The sequence below is a fragment of the Syngnathus acus genome, chromosome 10, assembly GCF_901709675.1.
Source record: "Syngnathus acus chromosome 10, fSynAcu1.2, whole genome shotgun sequence".
Taxonomy (NCBI): Eukaryota; Metazoa; Chordata; class Actinopteri; order Syngnathiformes; family Syngnathidae; genus Syngnathus; species Syngnathus acus.
In genome coordinates this window covers 9,175,194-9,191,123 of record NC_051095.1, presented here as the reverse complement: position 1 = coordinate 9,191,123, position 15,930 = coordinate 9,175,194, and the positions used below count along the sequence as shown (strand labels likewise).

At 42.1% G+C, this 15,930-nt stretch overlaps 1 protein-coding gene across 1 annotated transcript in view; it reads left to right on the top strand.

Annotated features, from left to right (window-relative positions):
- Window positions 1-15,930, top strand: part of spata5 (spermatogenesis associated 5) — a 70,709-nt gene that overhangs the window by 12,022 nt on the left and 42,757 nt on the right. Inside the window, exons 12-16 of the mRNA XM_037263109.1 lie at window positions 971-1,125; window positions 5,701-5,910; window positions 7,525-7,578; window positions 7,862-7,941; window positions 10,924-11,050. Coding sequence (XP_037119004.1) covers window positions 971-1,125; window positions 5,701-5,910; window positions 7,525-7,578; window positions 7,862-7,941; window positions 10,924-11,050 — 626 coding nt within the window. The remainder of the gene's footprint in view (window positions 1-970; window positions 1,126-5,700; window positions 5,911-7,524; window positions 7,579-7,861; window positions 7,942-10,923; window positions 11,051-15,930) is intronic.

The window sequence follows — 15,930 nt, the reverse complement described above, 5'->3', positions numbered from 1 at the left end:
CCTCTGCTTTGTGCGTGAAAACTCACTCATCGCCTCGCTAGTTTCTTCTTAAGCGCTTTCCCGTGACATCTTTTGTGTGGCGAACAAAGGCTGAGTTTTGATAGTGACACATCAATGTTTTGCCTGTCTCCTCCCGGCTTTAATGCTGATGTCTCCTATTCAAACCTCATGCGCTTCCCACTTATGTCAAAAAGGGGGAATTAGCCTTCATTTGGTTTGAATTTGCCCGGCGTGTACGGTCGCATCGCGCAGCCGCCCAAATGCTTTTGAGTTTAAATTGGATTAAATGTTGGAGCCGGGATGAAATGCCTCGAGTCACAACGTCGTAAACAAGTCCCACTTCCTTGCCGTTGCTCTTACTTTGTCAGGTTAATGGCCCGCTGTATTTGAAGGCAACAATTCAAATCTTTTTTTCCAGTCTTTGCTTTTAATTAAATTGGTATTTAAAGAATCCTCTTCCATTATGAGGCCATGAAATGAATACAACAACTAAAAACTAGTAACAGTGCCTCTCTTTCCGGGGCTTTAAAAGTGACCTGACCAGTGAGTTCTAACGATGCTTTTTATATCTCCAGTAGACTTGATTATTGTATCTGTCTTTTGATTGAACTCACTCCAAACAGCAGCAGCTCATTCAGAATACTGCAGCTCGGGTTGTGACCAGAACAAAAGGATCAGAATATATTACTCCAGATCTAAAGCCTTTACACTAGCTTCCAGTGAGCTGTAGATTTGCCTTTAAAGTTCTGCGACTGGTCTTGTAAATCTCTGAAGGGTGTAGCGTGTGATTACATTGAAGAAATGGAAAATAAACTGAGTTCAACCCTGGGGTCTCCAGACTAGGGTCAATTAGTGGAGCCCAACGTTCAAAGCAAACATGCTGAAGCAGCATTTAGCGGTTATGCTGCATGCAAAGGAATAAGCTGCCTGCCAACCAAAGTGCAGTCAACACTAATCGTCTTTTCTGCAGGTTTAAATGCATTGAGACGAGCGATCGGAGCATCCGACAACCCGTCAGACCAGCAGCTGATGGGCAACGTGACCGTCACTTTGTCCGACTTGCAGTGGGCCATGTCAATGGTGAAGCCCAGTGCCATGAGGGAGGTCTCCATCGATGTTCCCAAGGTAGCGTAAGCCTTTGATTTCAAGTGGAACCCAAATCAAAAATGCTCTAATATGTTCCTTGTGCCCCCGCTGAGTTGTGTTCGGACTTAAACACAATACTCTGATTAATATTGTGTCATGAAATATGAAGCACTTTAATACAGCTTCTTTCAGGGTTCGGTCATGTGAGGGTACTTTAATGTCAACTTCCATCAAAAATAGGGGGCAATGCCGAATAAAAGGTCAGCTCAGAAAATGGATGAAACCGGAGGGATTAATAGGCTTTGTTCTTATTCCATAAACAACAACAAAATGTGGCACCCCGCAGTCAAAATAATTACTTTGGATTAGTACAAAGGTTTCATAGGCTTTCGGAGAGAGGTGTCAAACTTGAGACCAGCTGAAAAATTGCCGTCTTACACCCTTCCAATTTTGTTTTATTTCAATACATTTGTTAATGAATTTGTCATGACGCCAAAAGCACATTGCTAGCTAACTATAATATTCACTAGCCAAAGGCTGAGCTGCACTAAATTTTTTTTACAGAGTAGCTTGAGACTCGAGCCTTTTTAGGTTTTTTAATTAAAAAAAAAAATATGGCTCGTGCTAACACAGTTCGGCGCGGAGGTTTGGCTTCCCGGTTGAAGTTGAAAGGAGGAATTTCTCATTGACTAGTTAGCTTTCATTGACAAAAACAAAACAATGAATCAGAGAATCGTGAACTCGACTATGCGGTGATGACTTTCCCTCAACCATTTGAATTGATATCCAATATGTACCACAAGATGACCTTAAATCACACAACTCTCAAATGCTTTCAATTATAAAAAAAAAGCGATTCTAAGTGTAAATAACCTCCCCTGAAAGAAGCAGGGAAAGAAAGCCAGTGAGTGTTGCAGTGGCAAGACGAAGGATGTTTTGACATTGCATGTGTAGGACCTAATGGACAGGAAGAAGGTTAACATCATCCTCCGTTGGTAATTCAAAGCAGATGGGCTCACCGAGGGTTCCTGCCAGACGGCAACATAAAAAAACAGAAAAGAAAATGAAGACGATATGTCCGTCCTATCATGTGCACACCGCACCGCCTTTTTGCCACACTGTTCACATCCAGCGATGTTCACTCCTTGCGGCGAGTTCCTGGAACTGGAAAGTGACCCCCAGCCCTCCTCCTTGGCAGCCCAGCTGAAAAGCTAGCCGCAGAGCTCCGGACTTGATTATATCCACATGAGTGAAAACATTTGTTTCGAATCCCTTTTATATAAGAAACTTCCAGCGGAGGCCCCAATCAATGCATGCCTCGAGTTCCTCAGAAGACCTCTCCAATCACGTACGGAGGTACTTGTGCCTTACTAATTCATAATGAATTCATCAGCATCCTTTGGACCAATGACAGCACAGCGCTACAGTGGTTAGCACATCTGGCTTGCAGGCGAGAGGTTCTTGGTTCAGTTATCCTCCAAAATCAGTTGGGATAGCTTCCTCCATGACCCGAATCAGGACAAGCGCAATGCAAAATGGATGTGAGGCTTTCAGCAAAGTTGAGCAGTTGGCCACCAATGAGAATGCCCGTTGTAAGCAAAAAATTGGATGGAAAATATGAGAAGTATTTATGCGCATTATGTGCCTTTAAGAAGTGTGGCCTTATAAGTTAGATTGAAAGAAAATCAATTGTGGGGGAACAATGTCCACTGAGAATCTCGCATAGGTTGAAAACTAATCGAGATGTCATCTGTACAAAAAGCTGTTTCATTCCGGCTCTTGAACTTATTTCACCCTTTGTGAGCCCATCAAAGCACCAACTCCTCTTGTAAAGTTCAGAAAACAACAGTAAAAGGTAATAAGGGGTCTTCAAACTTCAGAACGGGTGAGCGAGGTGTGAGTCAAAGCGTCAACCTTGTAATTCCACCAATTAATTCTAGCGTGCTGGCCATGCGACCGTTAAAATCTTCAGAGCAAGAATGCCACGTAAAGCCCTGAGAGGAGTGATTTGCGTTTCGCTGAGTAACACGTCTTGTGGGCCAACGCACGCCAGCCTACATGTCGTAAAAACCAACATGCAACGTGGGGCTTCTTGCACTATGCTGCACCTGTAGTGGAAAGAGATGCCTTTTCTGTCCCAGTAGGTGGCAGCAGAGGGAAAGGGTTGATATAATTGAATACCAGAAGAAATAGGCAAAATGTATGGGGACAAGACAGAATCACTTCATTGACCAAAAATTTATGCAAGATATTGTCGACGGTCGAAATGATTGGAAAATGATTGTTAAATATTAAGTTGTATCGAAGCCATTTTCTGTAATTATTGCAATATTGCAGATTTGCAATAGCATTGAGAAAATTTGCTAGACATTGTAACGTAACATTTATCATGCTGTCACCAAGTTGTGTAGATATGATTATCTATTGTCAAATGACTATCGTGCTGCTATTGGCGCTTGTGGAAAAATATGGCAAAATATTTTGATTGATTATTGCCCAATTGCTTTATTGGGTTACTGTTGGAATGGCAGGAAAACTCTCACAAATGGCATACATTATTGAAAGTTTGTCGGGGACCTCGAGCAGTAAAAGCCAAAAGTAAGTACTTATTACGATGTCATATCGTTTCCAACCAAAAATCTATTATCGTGCATTTGCGTCATCAAGATACTCTTGGTATCTTTTGGAAAATATTGTGCTTGCATTCACCGCAGTATGTCTGCTTTTCTGCTTTTATCTTTCATCTTTTTTTCAATCACGGCTATCTAAACAAGCATTCTGGCTTTCCGGCCAATCTCTCTCTCATGGTCTCCTCGCTCTCCTTCTTCCGCCCCCTTTTTGGTGCTGTCCATAAATTGCTTGGTATTTACAGTATGTGGCCAGACGCCAGATTTCCATGAGGTGCTTGGTTCCCCGGAGACGGCGCCGGTGGCCTGGGATGTGTTACCTCTGTATGATGGAGGATGTTGCTGGTGGAGGGGTGTGATAGAGAGAAGAGAAAACGACAGAGAGGGAGGAATAGTTAAAAGGAGCTCGAGATGACTTAATAATGAGAAGAGACTGTCAACAGCGTTAACATTTCTAACTGTCATACAGTAGATGAATAATGGGTGCCAAAATCATTTAATTGCCTGTAGTATATTACCAAACTGTCACTCTAAAACACTTTATCGTTCAAAATGGACTGATTTGGAATGTCGTGTAAACGTTTGAAAAAAATGTCTGGCTTATATGTTGCAGCTTTACAACCTGTAAGAATACAAAATACCGTAATTTTCGGACTATAAGTCGCAGTTTTTTTTCATAGTTTGGGTGGGGGGGCGACTTATACTCAGGAGCGACTTATATACATATATATGGGGTTTTTTCACTTTTTTGGGCATTTTATGGCTGGTGCGACTTATACTCCGGTGCGACTTATAGTCCGAACATTACGGTACTCCTTTCTCATTCGCCATTTTAGCTACGTTTCTGCCCAAACAACCGCTGCTAAGGTCATCGTTGCACATTTTCTGCAATTTTGTTCTGCTTTTCTGTTCCTGTCTTGCTCGTAATCCCTTTCCCCTCAAGCATTTATGACTTTGGAAACAGATAAATTTTTCCCCATCTGGGAAACAGGTGGAAAATATAAGCGTTTTGCCAGGAGCATTCTTCTTTTTGTTTTCCATCAGTGGAAACTAGCTTTGGCACTACTATAGCATGTTCATAGTTTTTTTTTTTATTTTTTTTTTAGGGGGCCAGTTTCAGACAACCATTCAATGTGAATGAAGGCAGATGGTGAGAGGTTATGTGAACCGCGCAAGAATGCGCGGTGATTTGAATGAAAACAGGCGAATGCGTTGCACCATGGCGTGGATTTGAAGACGTGAAGAGTAGAATGGATTGCGCGTGGAAGCGTTAGTGCGGGAAGACGCTGGCCTCCCACCCTCGCTCAGACAAGCAGCCGTTGGCTGACTCCAACATCACCTCATAATTCAACCGGAATTATCAGTTCCTCGCGTCCTTCCAAATATTCCCTTCAGTGCTTCAAACGCGTTTGTCCGTCCGGAATAATTTATCACCATTGGCTTTGTCTGAGAGGTCTTCAATGAGACTGGCTTCTGCATAAAGTTATGTTTTTGTGAAGGATTTCAAGTCGGGCTGAGCGATTTTTTTCAAATAATCTACCTACGACCCTCCCTCCCTCACTATTACAATTGCAATTTAACCTGTGATTTTTCTTCCAAGGTCCCCTTCCCATATATTGTTTTAACAAACACAAGCTATAAATTGATCTTTACGACAATTAACAATATCTATCTCTATATCATTGCCTGTTAGCATTAAGCTAAACAGATGTTCTTAAGGAGAGTGGTGTTATTATCTTTTCATTTGACTCTAAACTTCAACTGGCAGTGCTAATAACCAGCTTGACATTTTTTTTTTAAGAATTGTTCATGATGTACCAAGTTAGTTGGGTTGAGTTCATTGCCACCATACAGCACTCACATTTCAGTTTTTAAAGCAAAGTTTTGCCCCAAAGGTCTCTCATATCTTTGAAATCTCGTAAGTCAGCTCACTTGTCTGTTCAGGTTGTAATTCTTCTGAAGACCAATATCCCTGACCCCAATACAGGTCCGCTGGGCTGATGTCGGAGGTATGGAGGATGTGAAGCTGAAACTGAAGCAAGCTGTGGAGTGGCCCCTGAGGCACCCCGATGCCTTCACTCGCATGGGCATCCAACCACCAAAGGGGGTCTTGCTGTATGGACCGCCAGGCTGCTCCAAGACTATGATAGCCAAGGCCCTGGCCAATGAAAGTGGCCTCAACTTTCTGGCTATCAAAGTGAGTTTGCCTTTATTGGCAAAAATTGGATTGTTGTTTGCGGTCACTTCCAAACACTTAAAATTAGGTCAAATACAGCAAAAACAAAAACTCCTAATTAGTCTGTAATTTTCATCTGAATGTCTGAATGTTTATTCAGGTCAAAGTTCGACGAACAAGAAAAATGTACATGCCGCAAACAATATTGTGTCATGTGTCAAATCAAAAACTTGGAACTCATCATTTCCTCAATTTATTTCCATGAGATGGCACATTGACGCGTTTTTTTTTTTTTTAATGTAAAACATCAATGACCACTCTCAAATAAATCACAGCAGTACAAAATCAGGTACGTAAATCGGGACCTAATAAGTTTGTTTTTGTTTTAAACTAATGTATTGATTTCAAATCATGTTCGTGTGTTTAAGCCACTATGCATCCATCAATATTATCCCGACACGGGCTTAACATGTCCATCAACGTCTTAGAGAAAAGGTTTCCCCTTGATGACCCCGGGAGGGGCATCTCGCTGCCTTACTTCCTGTGCCAAGAGCTCCCTTGTGTGACCCTTGACCCCGTGTTTGTCCATTTTCATTCATCACCCCTACCACTGTCACCTCAGCCTTCCTCCCTGCCGCCATTCATTCACCGCATCCTGACAGAGACGGATGGACCAAATTGTCGAGTTGTTGATCAGTGATTGTCTTTCAAAGTGGTTGCCATGCGAGACGGGAAGTCGCAGCTGCATGAGGAAATGCTAACGCTAATTCAGTAGCCCAAAAAAAGTCTTGGGTGAAGGCAAAACTGAAGTTGAGCATTTAATTTTCATTTGTACATGAAGAACATATGACATAAACATGTAGAGATAAGATAATAAGATTTGTAAAAAGAAAATGACAGTTTTAAACTCAATTTATTTAACCCAAAACAAAACCTTTTGCTTTCTGTAGATTTGTGACTATAAATCGAAAGAAACTGATGTCATTTTGGACTCAGCGTCTCAGCAACCTAAAGTTGCCCAGAATCCATTAAAATATCTTTGCCCCCCCGGAAAAAAAGATGCTGCCTCGTATTATCAGATGCTCAAAAACACCAAAACACACACGACGTCAGTCACCACGTACGGACGGGCTTCGACTCTGCCACCGAGAGTCAGCCGATACACACTTAACTGCAGTTGACAAACAGGCTGCGACGTAAAATGTCCTCTCCTGTGTTGAAAGGGTGAACTACAGAGGAAGGAAATTCTCCCCGGGAGTCTAAATGAACGTTTATCTGCTTAATCTACATAAGCCGAGCAAGAGAAGTAGAAGCACATCTAAAAAATGAACTACTATTGAATATATCAAAGTTGACCAACAGTTTAACCTCCGCTAAGAGTTGAAGTGCTGACATTGGAAGGAGTCAATCTATTTAAGAGGGTTGATGAGAAGGAGAGCAGAGTGGAGATGCAGACTGTCACATTATGTTCGCTTCTTGGGTTAGCACAAGCCAACTAAAACCAGTGCACAATTCTGATACATTACCATGTTAATGAGTGCCTCTAACCCAGTGGAATGCTTTTGGCAGTCTCAAAATGATGATTCAAATATCTATGAAAAAGTTTGCTAATGTCCCCCATTGTTGACTTTTCAGGGTCCCGAATTGTTGAGCAAGTACGTTGGCGAGTCTGAAAGAGCCGTGAGAGAGGTGTGTCCCATTTTTCACTTTGTATTCGACCTGTAACAGAAGAAATAACATTTTCCCGCCTCTGACTTTGACGCACCTCGGTAAATGCGAGATGCTGGCACAGTTCGTACTGTAACTGTGAACAGTGTTGTTCATTTGATTATTTTTAGCGCTTGATGTCAGATGACGCCATCAAGTGACGCATTTCCTGTTTACGCTCGCTGCCAGCTGAGGACGATCTCCATTCAGCATCTATTTTAAAGTCCCCTTTTCCTCCTCTCCTGTCTTTGTTGCCACCTCGCAGGTGTTTCGGAAGGCCAGAGCCGTCGCTCCCTCCATCGTCTTCTTTGACGAGATCGACGCCCTGGCCAGCGAAAGAGGAAGGTAACTGTGCTATTAATAAGTATAAAACGTGCAGTATTGTTGACCTCTGAGTCAACAGACTTCTTCATTGTCTGGGCCGTGACAAATGCTCTTAGCCGTTCTCTTTGTGGCCTGTCCGACACAGTGGACGCTCTTTCTTTAATGGGATGGCGCATCTGTGGTGTGGAGGAAATAGGATGGCGGAGGTAGTTGAGGGGGTTGGCTCGACAGACGACATGCACCGGAGGCACACAAACGTTTCATTGTCTCCCGTACCTTGCAGATGGGGGCGGAGGGAGGCCAAATATGTGTGATTTTTCTTTCTGTCTGTTTGTCCGTCCAAATGATCAATCCACATATTCCATCCATCTCTTCTCAAATTTAATGGTTAAAAAAACTCACCTTTCTTGACCAAATGTGTGATTCCGTCTCCAGATATGGGAGCAAAAACAGGAAGTAAATATTAACATTTAATTAAAGTATTGAATAATTATAGATCATTTGAAACCATAGAAACGTTTGGTGAGCAAAGCTATGATTTCAGACTGTCCCCTGACATGAGTCCGATACAATGATAAACAGATGGATGGATGGATACATGGATGGACAGATAATGGGTAGCTGTGTATGAATACAAGTAGGTAAATAATGGAAAACGGCTGACCAGCCTAAAGCAACCCACTATTAAAGAACATTGATTTATCCCTCATCCGCCAAGGTTATTTATCCGCGTGCACTTTCTGCCATGTTTAATCAATAAAGTGGCTCGTGCAGCCCCTCCCTGGGACTTTCAAAACTGTTGACACAGGAGGACCACCTCTGTCTGACTCGTGGCGCGTGCGCGTCCGCGTCCATTCCCTACACCGACACGAAAAAAAATGAGAAGCACCTGTAAATCTGTCAGCCGACCTGCCACGAGTCCAAACTCGTGGGATGAATTGAGCAAGGCAAGCCAGATGGAGCTAAGGGGGAATGTAAAAACACACAAAAAAATAGCACACAAAGGTGACAAACGTTACACAAGACTGTACAGATGTAGCCAATGAATATTGTCATGAGGACAATCTTTTTCACTCTGAAATATTTTAAGCATAAAAAAAAAAAATTTAAACACATTTTACAAAATAAACACCTACAGTATTATATACACGATTATCTATCGTGAATGTACAAAAATGAATGTAAGGGAAAACTACAAAAATAAAGGTTTTGGAAAATAGAAATTCCAAACATTTAAAAATCAAAATATTTAAAACCAAATAATACAATAATAAAAATAAAATGAAAAGCAATGTCAACATTAAGCAGTGGTTTTCAAAAGAAAGACCTTCAATAACTTTATAAAAATTTGTAAAATAAATACACTCAATCTAAATAGTGCAGACAGTATTAAGTATAATAAAAAAATCACGGAGAACAAAAATATAAAGATAGATACATATTAAATAATATCTTAATTAAAAAAGCTAACTGAAGCAAATATTGAAACATGATACATAAGAATGTGCCCTGTGATTGGCTGGCAACCGGTTCAGGGTGTCCCCCGCCTACTGCCCGATGACGGCTGGGATAGGCTCCAGCACTCCCGCGACCCCCGTGGGGACTAAGCGGTTCAGAAAATGGATGGATGGATGGATACATAAGAATGTAGGTAAAAATGCAAAATGGGAAAGTTTCTCACGTTTTAAATAGAACAAAAATAGGAATAAAAATAAACAACAAAAAATAGAATACCTTCCCACTCCACCCCCAAAAAAGAAAATTAAACTCAATTAAAAAATATATATTTTCTTGTAAATAAATTTAAAATATCGATTTGGGATCTTTTTGACTCATCAAAAGGCTACAAATAAAAACGTGGCCATAGACATCTATGTTCTGGTGCCTTTTGATGACATCATTGGCTGTGTATGCTCAACTTTTGCTGCCAACGGGTATATTTGCCCCCTTTTCTTATGAAAGAAGCTGTTAAGACTGCACAAACGAAGGCTTTCAAATGAGTAGTGTGAGTTTTTTAAGACGAATATTAGCAATTAGAGGTGATGGATGTCACTTCCTCTTGCAGGGAATTTGCCTGCTCTACCATCCATCCATCACGCGTGTCTTTTCTGGGCACGTTTGTTGTTTCAACACTTGTTTACTTCTTCTAACCTACTCCATCACTTCACTTCAGAGGAGGCAAAAGTACTCACACTTTGTACTTAAGTCGAGTGACTTGTGTAAAATCGACTTGTAAATTCAATTGCTTTCGATTGCGCCTGTCTCATTTAAGTTCTCGCAGATATGATTGTATCTTAAAATGTTGTGCATTATTTTAATCTCCACCTATTCAGTTTTTTAACAGTTGATCGGGCAAGTAGCCACAAGGTGGCGCATATTTCTCGCAAACTCTTCAAAGTTCAGCTGCTTTGAGTAGAAATTGCAAAAGTACAAATTCTCAAATGTACTTTGTTAGTGAGCATGTTTTTCAAGCGATGAAGTAAAAAAGAACTGAAGTAGTGTGTGAAGATTATCTTCGAACTGCGTATATGGCTGTCTTCGGAATTAACCAAACACATTCAAGCTCTTGTTAAATGGGAATCGGCAAAAATTTGTCACAAGTTTTAGTCCTCCAAATACTCGGCTGTTCGAGTAGGCTTTTCCTGACATAAAGGGAAAAAAAGGGAAATAATAAAAATAAATACAAACTTGAAAGAAAATGACATTTAATATTTAAAAAAAAATCATACAATTGAAGAAAAACATAAAAAGGAAAGTTAGTTAAAGTAATAAAAAAATTAAAGCTAAAAAAAGTGACAAGCCTTTTTGACAGTTATAAGGCTTGAGAAAAATAACTAAGTAAATTACAGGTACCTGAAAAATGTATAACAGTATTTTGTACTCCGTTACTTCCCACCACTGCTTCACATTCAGTTGATTTTCCCTCCACTCACATCCATCGTTCATCACATCCTGTCATTTACTCTCATTTTCCGCCATGTTCTCCATCACCCCCCTCTCCAGCTCTTCGGGATCGGGCGGCGTGGGCGACAGGGTCCTGGCGCAGCTCCTGACAGAGATGGACGGCATCGAGCAGCTCGGCGACGTCACTGTGCTGGCCGCCACCAACCGTCCGGACATGATTGATAAGGTAAACACACGCCAGACTCTCCTTTGGTCTGTGATTGATAAGGACCCCCACAACCCCCCTGCCGCGCACCCCCAACCCCAACCCCTGTCCGTCCTCGCTTCCCCCTCCGCCACTGTTATACATGATTGATGAGGTTAAAGGTGCCTCTCTTCACTCTCCCTTTGGGACGCTGTCATTGCTTTGTTTGCTGCGCATAAATACAACAACACATTGCATTTACTTTGTTTGGCTCTCATGAGAAATGATTCAACATAAACTCTGTGACAGCTGCTATTCTAAAATAGATTCCATTTTACACCCAATACCCATTGTGAAAATGCAAAAATACATACCTGCAAATAAGTAAAAATCATTAAAACAGTTTAGAAATCACACCTAAAAAGTACCTGCAATTTTAAATTAAAAAAAAATCTTTAACATATTCAATACATAATTTTTAAAAACTAATATTTCAAAAATGTCTATTGCGACTCTGTTTTTTATTGGTAGTCTTAATCTTGAAGCAAGACTTCAAACTCTTCAACCAGTGAAGAGAGTTATTTGATTTTTTTTTTTCCCTCTAGCTGCATTTACACACATATGATTAACCAATTTAGCATTATTGTACAATGCCCAGGAAGCAACTCTCTCACACACAGAAGGGAGTGTAGAAGTGACTCATGAACTGTATGATAGATGATCTAAACGTTGACGTTGTTTCCGGCCTCTGTTCCAATCAACTCCAGCATCTTGATTTTAGTCACTTGAAGATGATTAGTAGGACTTGTCCTTTTTGGTGGCCTCTCTGAGAGGCACATCTCCACCTTCCTCTCTTTTATCTCCTCCTCTTCCCCGTCGACAAAAAGCTTTCTTTGCTCTCTTATCCGCCCATCTCTGGCCTAATGAAATTTCCTGAGTGCTGATCAAAGGAGGCGTCTGGGCCTTTTCAAAGGCACACAGGAAGGAGAGTGTCCTGCTGCTCCTTAAAGGGCAGACGGCTCGTCTATTTTTTGGTCTCTTTGGCTCTGGGCCACCGCAAATACTTTTGCATGGATGATAGGAGGAAGCGTTTCCTCGGAAAATAGAAGATGGAACAGCCTTCCGTATACATGGCAATGCGCTGGGTGTAGTCGTTGACGCAGTCAGGAGATCCCGGTTCAAATCTCGGACCAGTTTGATTTCTGGGAAAGAGCAGGGTGTCTATTTTAAGACAGCATTTATTGGTCTTGACGACCCAATAAAGTGAAGTCGGGTAAACAAGCAAAGACTGAGGGCTACGTAGTACTCAATTGTGGCGTTGTAGCCTTAAATTGCTCCCGTCATTTTCCATTTCTTAAACACACACCTAAAATTGTCTTCAGTCAGTCCACGGGCATCGCTACTTTTGAGTACCTCATTGTTCGCTGTGAGTGCATGCACATCATGCTCCAAAATAATTGGTAAAAAAAAAAAGCTGATGATTTTGGCGTTTTTTTGTTTTAAAGGACATCCATCCATCCATTTTCTGTACCGCTTTATCCCCACGGGTGTCGCGGGCTTGCCGGAGCCTATCCCAGCTGTCATCGGGCAGTAGGCGGGGGACACCCTGAACCGGTTGCCAGCCAATCGCAGGGCACACAGAGACGAGCAACCATCCGCACACGCACTCGCACCTAGGGGCAATTTGGAGCGCTCAATCGGCCTACCAAGCATGTGTTTGGGGACGTGGGAGGAAACCGGAGTGCCCGGAGAAAACCCACGCGGACACGGGGAGAACATGCAAACTCCACACAGGGAGGGCCGGAGGTGGAATCGAACCCGCACCCTCCTTACTGTGAGGCGGACGTGCTAGCCAGTGCGCCACCGAGCCGCCTTTAAAGGACATTAGTATTGTAAAACAGTAAAACATTCTGCCTGTGATTAATTTCTATTGTTGTAAGCATTAAGGGACCAAAAAACAAGTTATTTTTATCAATTATCGGAAATTTATTCTGCTAACTATCGGAATTGGCATCAGTCTAAAATAAAAATACTATATCAGTCAATCCCTACAATGTACATATTTTTTATGTATAAGGGGATGACCACTTTTGGGTTGGCCACAATGGAAATAGTGTAGTGATTGACTAAATCCACTCCAACCTCGTTGGGTTTCCCTTTATGGGGAATGGATCCATCTCAACAGTGGCGGAGTGACAACAGCTTCCTTCTTCTTGACAAGCAGCCACTCTCTCATTTCCAATTTCTTTTGTAGCTTTCAAACTGAGAAACACCCAGTTTCCATTTGCCAATACGTAGTGGGGGGGGGGGACTCTATTAGGTAAGGTAGGCTGCTCAGGCTTTTTGTTGCTGCCTTGGACAGATGGGAAGCCCCATGCATCTCCCCTCCACGAGTGGGCCTCTCAGGAAGTGGTCTCCCAGGCAGCTGAGAAATCACATCACCCCCCCCCCCCCTTGCCCACCATCTGAGTGAGTGCATTGCTCATAAATGGACTCCCATAGTCACTTATGTTGCGGTGGAAAACTGTCAACGCAAGACAGAGCTTTATGAAATGAATGTTAACTGATCCAATGTCGAGTCATGCGGATGTGGAACACACTATTTTTGCCCTTGGCGTACGCACACTCACTCACACACACACACACACACACACACAAGCGTGCACACACCACAGCAGGCACGGGTGGTCATTCCAATGCAAATGGCAGGATATGACGGGGTGAAAGGGGGGGGGCAGTGAAGATGAATGGAGGATGTAGGGGTGTCAATGCAGTCATTGTCAGCTGTTGGTGGTGGAGATGAGGCTCTAGGGGGTCTCAGCTGTTTGAGGGGGGGGGGGGGTGTGAAGGGGAGGGGAGGGTGCTGAAAGAGGAAACGAGTAGAGGGTAAGTCATTGATTCCAGTGTGATTCCAGATCTGTTGTCCATCACTCAAGTGCCCCTGCAGAAGAGTGAAGTCCACTGTTTTAAATGATGATGAATGATCATGTGATTAGTCAAGAAGATTCCATTTACTCACACTTGGGATTTCCAGTTTGGGTATTCAATCAGGTTTGGGGTTGTCACGTGATCTTTGAAAACAGTGTTTCACGTTGGGATTTAAAGACAGGTTTAGGAGTTCAAAGAGGGTTAAGTTGGAGTTTCAAGCCAGAATTTAAAGTTCAAATCAGGGTTTCAAAGCTGTTATGGTTTCAAACACGCATTATGGTTTCAAATTGGAATTTTGAGACAGAATTGCAGTTTTAAATTTGAGTTTCGAGGTGGTTTCAAGAAAAGTTCAGGGTCTCAAATGAGAGTTTCCAGTCATTTTTATATTTTATTTTTTATAAACTGGAGTTTAAAGACAGATTTAGGGTAGCAGTTTTAAATAAGGACTGGCTAAGTGTTTCAAATTCTGATTTCAACTAATCCTTTGAATAGGCCTGCCAAATAGTGAGTTTACATTTACTCTTCAACCCTTCAAAGTGCTAAATGCTGGCAGCCTGGCCGTGCCAACTGTATTATCCAAATGGATCAATACAGTTTTGGCAGATTCCCCCAGGTTCAACTTTGTCGACCTTGTGACGCACAAAGCGGAAAACGTGAGCGTGGCCCATATACGGTGTGACTAACACATCTGAATCAAACACAGAAAGACACAGAGGAGAACAGCCCGTTCTCTCGCTTCCTGACAGATAAAACAAAATGTTCCGTTTCATGTTGTTTATTCCACATCTGCTGGAAATCAGGCGCAGGGAAGCATTGCGCCGTTGTGCGTTCTTTGGCAGCGAAAGCAAAAATAAATAGCCAATCAATCGGCGGGAATTTCAGGCATGTGCTTTTCCGCCCGGGGGATTTGATTTTAATTGAAGGCCGCTCTGCCAATTAATCATTTTGCCGCTTGTTCCCTCCAATGAATGTGGTGGCTTTTTAGCCGCGGTCGGAAGTGGAAAGACGTGCGAGGCGGCCGCATTCCCCAAACCGACTTGCGAGAACTTCAAACTAGGTTACATGACGAATAGAAATTGATTTTTCTGTTTGTTTCTTTTGAGAATTTGAGCGTTACACATTCAGACGACAATGTTTCTTCGGGTTTCAGAGAAGGTTTTCGAGAAAGTGTTTAACCAGTTTTAACTACATGACCCCCCCCACCCCACCCCCCAAAAATGCTCTGCTGCTTTACTGTTTCAGTGATCTGGCAATTTGTTTTAGAACCTCGCTATCAGGAGGCTCAAGTCCGATTACGGCTTTGCAGATTACTCGCAGATGTTTTTGTTTTTCCTTTGTTGTTGTTTTGGACCAAAAGTGACCAATTTCTCAGATCGCGGAGGGAGACAAACAGAAGCCACACAAGTGGGCCTGATACAAAGAATACGCTCTCTTCAAAGATGAACTCTCTGCATTTGAGATAAGACGCCAAGCGAATGGCTGTAATTCCAGGCGGCAGTCTGATAACCATACTTTTAATCTTAATCTCTTAATCTGAAACATGAATTCACATAATGAGGTTTCAAGTAAGGCTAACCGTTAAAGACCGGTTTAAACTCTCAATTTAGGGTTTCTAGGATGGGCTAGGACTTGATTATTTGATCTTTTCAAAAAATGGTTTCAAAACAGGGTTAAGGATTTTGACACCAGGTTAGGTTTGCACGTTTTAAGTTTCAAGTCTGGGTTATGGTTTCAAATTGTATTTTCAAGACAGGATTAGGGTTTTAAAATGGAGTTGGACCATTGCCCTGCAGTGTACTTTACACACAGGAGAGGGCGCCAAACCTGACTTGCAAGCCTTGTCACAGTTTTTCCTTGGTCCCTTCATAATCTTCATGTATGTACCCCCTAAATTTCATAAGAATTACAAAGTTGTCTATTTTATTAGTTGCAAAACTCACAACTTGTGTCATTTGAAAGTCAAGGTATCACTGTCATAATTTACTGCTCATTCT